Raw genomic sequence first — 9320 nt, 5'->3', positions numbered from 1 at the left:
TATTTTCTGCTTGTTTAACATAGCCTACACAAAACCTTTCTTAAGTTATAAAGTTTTCTCTCTCACCCTGGTGCGTATGAACTTTTTGCAACCTGTCCTGAAGTGACTGCCGACGAGAAAAAGAAAGCAAGCGGGAGTGGAGAAATTAAATTATTTATTCCATCAACTAACACGTTAACTAGAATAAACTAAAATAAACTTTGTCAAATATAATATTGCCATATCTGTGACAAAACTAGATTTTAAATATTCTCCACGTAGACAAGGTCTTGCGCAACAGTCGGGCAATGATTTAATTCAAGTTTGTCTGGAAACACTAACTTTAGGAGCCTGCTAAACATAGGCCCATTATAGCTGATTGTTTATTATAAATTCTATATTATTCAGAGTATAAAAGCACCATGTTAGCATGCAACATTGTTACCGAATTGAGTTTTGAACATTCGAACGTGCGTTAACCTTTAACAATACATGCCATAATACGAATTAAATATAACAAGGTGATATCTATTTAAGTTTGATTAATTGTGCAACCTTACCATTCAGATGTCTCTGAGGTTAAAGTTTATTGGTTTACACACCCAACAGATATCCACAAATAGGTCTTTGGTCAAGTTTTGAAAGCATTTATCTGATTTTCATAATGTGTCAACTGTCAATTTCAGAGCAGTCACGTCCGTAACGAAGACAAGTCACGTCCGTAACGATAGTTTTTCCTCATTAATGCAAAAATGAAAAACTAAATAAAATTAATTATATATGTCCCATGCAGAGCCAACCCTTATCCTTTTGACTGTTATATATTTTTTTGGCTTCTGCATTTTCATTCACAGAATTTTCACAAAGTATGTCAACTCACAAAACTCATGTCTTTTTTTGTCACGTCCGTAACGCATTCATTTTGCCGTCATTTTAAATATAAAACACCTGCATAGACTGATATTTTTTTGATGCCTGAACTCCATGGTTAAGGGGTAAGAAAAATATAAACATATATTTCAATATACTGTTAACATATACCTTCTCTGAGAATATACGTTTCATTTTTTTACTGCAAATGTCACGTCCATAACGCTGGAATCAGCCATATATATATATATATATATATGTATGTATATATATATATATATATATATATATATATATATATATATATATATATATATATATATATATATGTATGTATGTATATATATATATATATATATATATATATATATATATGTATATACACACATATATATATATGTATATATATATATATATATATATATGTATATATATATATATATATGTATATATATATATATATATATATATATATATATATATATATATATATATATATATATATATATATATATTTATATATACACACACACACACACACACATATATTTACATATATATATATATATATATATATATATATATATATATATATATATATATATATATATATATATATATTTATTTATTTATTTATTTATTTTAAATCTTATTCACATGGTACTGGCTTGGTTCTTGACCTGAAATCATGACATTATTGCACTTTCCTGAATCAGGGATCTGCACATATGTTTATGTATATCTATTTTTAAATGCACGTGTGTTTGCAGTCAGGTTTGTGTCCTCGTCTTCAACACTACAGCGATGGCGGTGAATAAGAGTAAAGCTCAGAGTTCTCTGGTCCTCCATAAAGTGATCATGGTCGGCAGTGGAGGTGTGGGAAAATCAGCTCTGACTCTGCAGTTCATGTATGACGAGGTAACAAATCCTTACATTTATTCATTTAGCAGTAGGGGGAACAATACAAATAAAATTCATCATGAGCAATATTTGAAGGGGACGCAAATAATACAGTCAATATGTACTAACGGCTTATTGGGGCCATTAATGTTAAGATAAGTCATCACTAATAAAACAATGCATGGACATTAGCTTTGGTGTGTTAGTTGCAGTGCACTAATGCTCAAGCTATTGGACACAAGCTAACGTGTACTAGATAAGTATTATTTTAATCGCTAATATAGCAGATTCATGAACAAATTACAGTAATCAGCATTTTTGTCATAAGTGATTTATGAGTCTGCATTAACTATATTAATGAGCTTTATCGCTTTATTTATTTTGCTGCTCAGTTTGTGGAAGATTATGAGCCTACAAAAGCAGACAGTTACCGTAAGAAGGTGGTGCTGGATGGAGAAGAGGTGCAGATCGATATTCTGGACACGGCTGGACAGGAGGATTACGCCGCCATTAGGGATAATTACTTCCGCAGCGGAGAGGGTTTCCTCCTGGTGTTCTCCATCACAGAGCCCGAGTCCTTCAGCGCCAGTGCAGAGTTCAGGTTTGAGCCTTCATCAGTGACCTCTAACAAACATCTGACAGCCAATCAGTGTTCAAAATCAGCATCTCGAATCAGCTTTAACATCAGATCATGCTTTAAAACAATTAAACCCGCTCAAAATAAGTCTAATCAGCATTCAGAATCAGCTCGAAATCCCAATTCAGAATCAGCTTTAACATCAGCTCAAATCAGCATTTCGTATCAGTTAAAATCAGCTCAAAATCAGTCAAATTAGCATTCAGAATCAACCTGAAAGGAGCATTTGAAATCAGCTTGAAATTAGCTCAAATCAGCATTCAAAATCAGCTTGAAAACAGCATACAGAATCAGCTTTAACATCAGTTAAAATCATCTTAAATCAGTATTCAAAATCAGCTTGAAAGCAGCATTCAAAATAATTTTTAGCTTCAGTTAAAATCAGCACAAAATCAGTCAAATCGGCATTCAGAATCAGCTTTAAGATCAGTTAAAATAATCTCAAATCAGCATTCAGAATCAGCTTTAAGATCAGTTAAAATAATCTCAAATCAGCATTCAGAATCAGCTTTAACATCAGTTAAAATCATCTCTAAGTCTGTCAAATCAGCATTCCAAATCAGCTCGAAATCAGCTATTAGAATTAGCTTTAACATTGGTTCAAAATCAGTCAAATCAGCATTTAGAATCAGCTTTAGCATCAGTGAAAATGAGCACAAAATCAGTCAAAGAATTCAAAATCAGCATTCATAATCAGCTTAACATCAGTTTACAATCAGTGAAATCAGCATTCAAAATCTGCTAGAAATCATCTCAAATCAGCATTCAGAATCAGCTTTAACATCAGTTAAAATCAGTTCTAAATCTGTTGAATCAATATCAGCTGAAAGTCAGCATTTACAATCAGCTTTGGCATCAGTTAAAATAAGCACATAATCAGTCAAAGAATTCAGAATCAGCCTAAAATCAGCATTCAGAATCAGCTTAATATCAGTTCACAATCAGAAAAATCAGCATTTAAAATCTGCTTGAAATCATGTCAAATTAGCATTTAAAATCAGCTCTAAATCTGTCGAATCAATATCAGCTCAAAATCAGCATTTAGAATCAGCTTTCACATCAGTTAAAATCAGCTCGAGAGCTTTCTGATTAATGTAAAATCAGCTCAAAATCAGCATTTAGAATCAGCTTTAACATCATTTAAAATCAGCTCTAAATCTGTCGAATCAAAATCAGCTTTAACATCAGTGAAAATCAGCTTGAAATCAGTCAAGTTAGTTTTTAGATTCAGCTTAAAATCAGCATTTAGTATAGGCTGTAGCCTCGGCTAAAATCATCTTGAACTCTGTCAAATTAGTATTCAGATTCAGCTTGAAATCAGCATTTACAATCAGCTTAAAAGCAGCTTCATCAGCATTTAGTATTAGCTTCAACATCAGTTAAAATCAGCAAAATCTGTCAAATCAGCATTTAATGTGAGCTTTAACAAAAATCTGTCAAATCAGCATTCAGAATCAATTTTAACAGTCTGTTAAATCAGTTTAGCAATCAGTTGAAAAAAGGTAAAATCAACTTAAAATAGGTAAATCAGCATTCAGAATCAGCTCAAGAGTAAATAATAAAGAAACATTTAAATATATTGTATTTTATTTTGTGTCAAATGTTTGTGTAAAACAAAAAAACTAACAAAAAAAATGAATTAAATAAGCCTCGCATATACAATGTTTAAGAACAATTTAAATGATTGTTTGCATTTATTATTATACATAATTAGTATTGGTACACTGTAATTAAGCATAAAAATTAAGTTTTTTTTTTGTATTTTGCCAAGCTTTTAACAGGTATAAACAGCTTTTTATGAATAAAAATATATTTAGAAAATGATGTTAAATCATTATTAATAAATATATTATTATTAATATTATTTATTTATTTATTTGTTTTGTTTTTTACAAATTGGGAGGAACATTCAGTTATTAAAAACTTAAAAAAAAGGAAGAAAGACAACAACAACAGTAATAATAATGATACTTTTGCATATAATTGTGCACAATCCTAAGACTCTCCACATGTTGTTCTCCCACTCTGTGAATCAGGGAGCAGATCCTGCGAGTGAAAGCTGAAGAGGATAAGATCCCTCTGCTGGTGGTGGGCAATAAGTCAGATCTGGAGGAGCGACGGCAGGTTTCAGCAGACGAGGCCCGAAGCAAAGCAGACGAGTGGGGAGTTCAGTACGTAGAGACCTCAGCCAAAACCAGAGCCAACGTCGATAAGGTGAACTATTCAGTTGAGACAGTGTGTCTGAGCCTCTGACATTATCAGGAAGGCTATTTTAGAGTTTTGGAGCCATATATGAAAACGCTCAACCTCCTTTAGTGGTCTTAGTTATTCTGGGTATTACCAGAAGCCCTGAGTTTTGAGATGTTAAAAAGCGGGTTGGGTTGTATCGACGCAGAAGGTTGGTTAGATAACCAGGAGCTAGACTGCTTAAAGCTTTATCGGTAATAATTAATATTTTATTATCAATACAGAATTTAACAGGCAGCCAGTGTAAGGAGGATAAAATCGGGAGGATATGGTTATTTTCGAGACCTTGTAAAAACTCTGGCTGCTGCATTTTGCACTAACTGACTTCTTTTAATAGTGAATGCATTACAACCAGTGAACAGAGCATTGCAGTAACCCAATCTAGAGGTCATAAAAGCATGAACTAGCTCTTCTGCATCTGAGATGGATAGCATGCTTCTTAGCTTAGCGAAGTCTCTGAGATATAAAGGCTGTTTAGGCAAGGCCAGGCAGGTTTATTTATACAGCACATTTCACACACAGTGGCAATTCAAAGTGCTTTACATAAACAAGAATAAAAAGACAAGTTTAGATGCAGTAAATAAATATAATGTCCTCATGCTGTCAACAGCTTACAGATTAACACCAGTGCACTTTAAAAATATTATAATTAGTGTTTAAAGGGAATCCTGGGTATCAGGACATGTATACCTTAATGTAATGTAAATAATGTGAAATATGTCGACAAACACCCACAGCACATTTACATTATTCAAAAACATTTTTCTTTTTCTTTCTTTCTTATGTCTACTACTGTACTTTCTTTTTTTCTTTCTAACTTTTTTCTTTCTTTCTTACATATTTCCTTTTTCTTTCTTTCTTTCTTTCTTTCTTTCTTTCTTTCTTTCTTTCCTTCTTTCCTTCTTTCTTTCTTTTTTCTAACCTAGTTATTTATTTTCTTTCTTTCATTTTGTTCTTTCTTGCATATTTACTTATTTATTTTTCTTTCTTTTTTTTGTTTTCTTTTTTTTATTTCTTTCTTACTTTCTTTCTTTCTTACCTAGTTATGTATTTTCTTTCTTTCATTTTTTTATTTCTTGCATATTTACGTATTTTCTTTCTTTCTTTCTTTCTTACTTACATACATACTTGCATACGTACTTTCTTTCTTGCATACTTTTTTCTTTCTTACTTTCTTCCTTGTACTTTCTTTCTAACAAACTTTCTTTCTTCTTTATTTCTTTCTTTTAACTTAATTTCTTGCTTTTTTGCTTTTTTAATTTCTTTCTTTCTTACATTCGTACTTAATTTCTTGCGTTTGTTCTTTCTCTCTTACATACTATTTTACTTTGTTGTCACACATACTTTCTTTCATTCATTCTTTTTTTCTTACATATTTACATTTTCTTACGTTCTTTCTTTCTCACTTGTATATTTGTTGATATTTTTTCTTTCTTACCTACTTGCATACTTTCTTTTGTACTTATTTGCTTTCTTTCTTACATACCTATTTAAATACTTTCTTTCTTGCATACTTTCTTTCTTCCTCGCATACTTGCGTACTTTCTTCCTCACGTACTTCCTTTCTTACTTTCGTACATACTTTCTTTCTTTCTTTCTTTCTTTCTTACTTGCGTACTTTTATTTTTTTTTTTGCTTTTTTCTTACGTACTTTCTTAAGTTTAAATACTTATTTAAATTTTTTTTCTCTTATGTACTTTATTTTTTTACATTTGTACTTTCTTTCTTACTTGCTTTTTTATGTGCTTTGTTTCTTTCTTTCTTTCTTTCTTTCTTTCCTTCCTTCCTTTTCTTTCTTTCTAAATGTACATTTTCTCAGGTATATTCAGTTATAAAAGCACATTGGCTGTACTGTCAGTGAAGTGTTTGCTTGTTGTTGTTGTTGTTTTCTGCAGGTCTTCTTTGACCTAATGAGGGAAGTCCGAACAAAGAAAATGTCTGAAAACAAGGAGAAGAATTTAAAGAAGGGCGGCAAGAAGAAGAAGAGTCTGAAAGAGAGATGCACACTGCTGTGATTGACCCGTCCAGCTCTCCTGTCCTGAACTGAGCCGCTCGGAGGAAAATAATGATGATGATGATGATGAGCAGATCTTCTTCATCCAGCTTTTCTGATGCCAAACACAATCATAAGTCGAACTCCAGCTCTCCAGCAAAGGGCTTTTGCACATTTCTGCAGACCAGCGTGTTATTAAAATCAGTAGCGTAACTCTAATCTGTGGGACTTTCACAATCTCATTATTCTAATGCAAACTCCAAAAACACACAATATTAATAATGCTGCATTATTGGGCCTCACGAAACAAGAACTGAGTCAGTTGTTGCGTTCAATTAAAGGGACAGTTCACCCAAAAATGAACACGTATTAGTGGTTTCAACATTTTTAGGAGTTTTTTTTTCTGCTAAAGAATAAAGAAGATATTTTGAAGAATGCTGAAAAAAATAGCCATTGATTTCAATAATAGGAAATGGAAAATGTAATGGCAATTATTTTACATCATTCTTCAAAATATCTTATTTTGGGTTCAACAGAAGAAAGTCAAACAGGTTTAAATGGTCATTTTAGGGTGTACTGTCCCTTTAAGTGACTATTTGCAACAATATACTTAGGATTTAAAGGGACAGTACACGCAAAGATGAAAATGTACCCACTCTAAAGTTATTCTAATCTTTCATGAGTTTTTTTCTGATTCTGTTGAACACAAAAGAAGATATTTTGAAGAATGCTGATAAAATGTAGCCATTGACTTCAATAATAGGAAACTGAAAACACATTGTAGTCTATGGCAATAAGTATTATTTTGTGTTCAACAGACAAACAAGTTTGAAATGGGTGTAGGATGAGTAAAGGATTATCTTGTGTGTACTGTCTCTTTAAGTGACAATTTGCAACAATTTATTAAGAATTTAAAGAGACAGTACACCCAAAAAATGAAAAATTACTCACTTTAAAGGGATTCTAACTTTTCATTAGTTTTTTTTTAACCTAAAAGAAGATATTTTGAAGAATGTTGAAAAACCATTGTCTTTCATAATAGGAAGCGGAAAATACAATGGTAGTCAATGGGAATCAGTTCCCAACATTTTTCTAAGTATCCTCTTTTGTGTCCAACAGAAGAAAGTAAGTCAGACAGGTTTGAACTAAGTGAAGGGAGAGTAAAAGTTCATTTTGGGGTGTACTGTCTCTTTAAGTGACCATTTATACTTACAATATACTTAGCAACAATATACTTAGAATTTAAAGAGACGGTATACCCGAAAATGAAAATGTGCTCACTCTAAAGCGCTTTTAACTTTTAACGAGTTTCTTTATTTTGTTGTTGAACACAAGAAGATAAAAACATTGGCTTCCGTAATAGGAACCGGAGAATTCAATGGGAATCAGTTTCCAACATTTTTCAAAATATCTTCTTTTATGTTCAACAGAAGAAAGAAAGACCAGTTTGAAACAAGTGAAGAGAGAGTAACAGAGGATTTTTGGATGTACAGTTCCTTGAAGTGACTATTCACAACAAGATGCTTAGAATTTAAAGGGACAGTGCACCCAAAGGGATTCTAACCTTTCATGAGTTTTTTCTTATTCTGTTAAACACAAAAGAAGATATTTTGAAGAATGCTGATAAAATATAGCCACTGATTTACTAGGAAACCGAAAATACATTGAAGTCGATGGCAATGAGTTTCCAACATTTTTCAAAATATCTTCTGTTTTCAACTGACAAACAAGTTTGGATGAGGAAAGGACTTTCTTATGTGTACTGTCTCTTTAAGTGATCATTTGCAACAATATATTTAGGATTTAAAGAGACAGTACACCCAAAAATAAAAATGCACTGACTTTAAAGTCAAACCTTTTACACGTTTTGTTGTTGTTGTTATTGATGATGAACACAAAGGAAGATATTTTGAAGAATGCTGGAAACTACTACAGTATTTAGTTTCATACAAGGATAAATAAATGCTATAGTAATCAATGGCTACCAGTTTTAAATCCTTTTCTTTAAGTATTTCATTTGTGTTCAGAAGAAGAAATAAGTGTTGAGAGAGTAAATATTGAGTGCATTTACATTTTTAGGTGAACTGACCTTGTGCAACACAATAGTAAGACTTACTCTGTCTACACTTATTTTTAAAACCCGATTTCTGTCTCTCTCTCTCTCTCTCTCTCTCTCTCTCTCTCTCTCTCTCTCTCTCTCTCTCTCTCTCTCTCTCTCTCTCTCTCTCTCTCTCTCTCTCTCTCTCTCTCTCTCTTAGTTTTGCAGTTTAGCTCTTTCTTTCTTCCTTCTTTAAATGTTTTAAACGGGTATGAATGGACTTCCATAGTATTTTTTTCCTACAATGGAAGTCAATGGTTACCGGTTTCCAACATTTTTCTAAGTATCTTCTTTTGTGTTTAACAGAAGAAAGAAAGCCAGTTAGGTTCAAAACGAGTGAAGGGAGAGTAAATGATTGCTTTTGGGGTGTACTGTCTCTCTTTAGTGAACAATTTGCAATGAAATATTAAGAAATTAAAGAGACAGTACACCTCAAAATGAAAATGTACTCATCATTTACTCTCTCTCTCTCTCTTTCTCAGCTTATTTCAAATCAATTTAAATTTCTTTTTTGTTGTTCTTTTTATGTTATCAACTTTTGACTTTGTATTTTTTGTCTCTATGTAAGTCAATGGCTACCATCTTCGAACATTCTT

At 32.0% G+C, this 9320-nt stretch overlaps 2 protein-coding genes across 3 annotated transcripts in view; both read left to right on the top strand.

The window, feature by feature from the left end:
- Nucleotides 1–7054, top strand: part of ralbb (v-ral simian leukemia viral oncogene homolog Bb (ras related)) — a 13558-nt gene extending 6504 nt beyond the window's left edge. The window contains 4 exon segments of the mRNA NM_001002123.1: nt 1620–1767; nt 2142–2350; nt 4423–4600; nt 6529–7054. Coding sequence (NP_001002123.1) covers nt 1654–1767; nt 2142–2350; nt 4423–4600; nt 6529–6648 — 621 coding nt within the window. The 5' untranslated portion in view covers nt 1620–1653 and the 3' untranslated portion in view covers nt 6649–7054.
- The window catches only part of tmem63bb (transmembrane protein 63Bb), a 476742-nt gene that overhangs the window by 359888 nt on the left and 107534 nt on the right, over nt 1–9320 (top strand). The window lies entirely within an intron of this gene.

This window comes from Danio rerio, chromosome 11, assembly GCF_049306965.1.
Source record: "Danio rerio strain Tuebingen ecotype United States chromosome 11, GRCz12tu, whole genome shotgun sequence".
NCBI lineage: Eukaryota > Metazoa > Chordata > Actinopteri > Cypriniformes > Danionidae > Danio > Danio rerio.
This window is presented reverse-complemented; position numbering and strand designations above follow the sequence as displayed.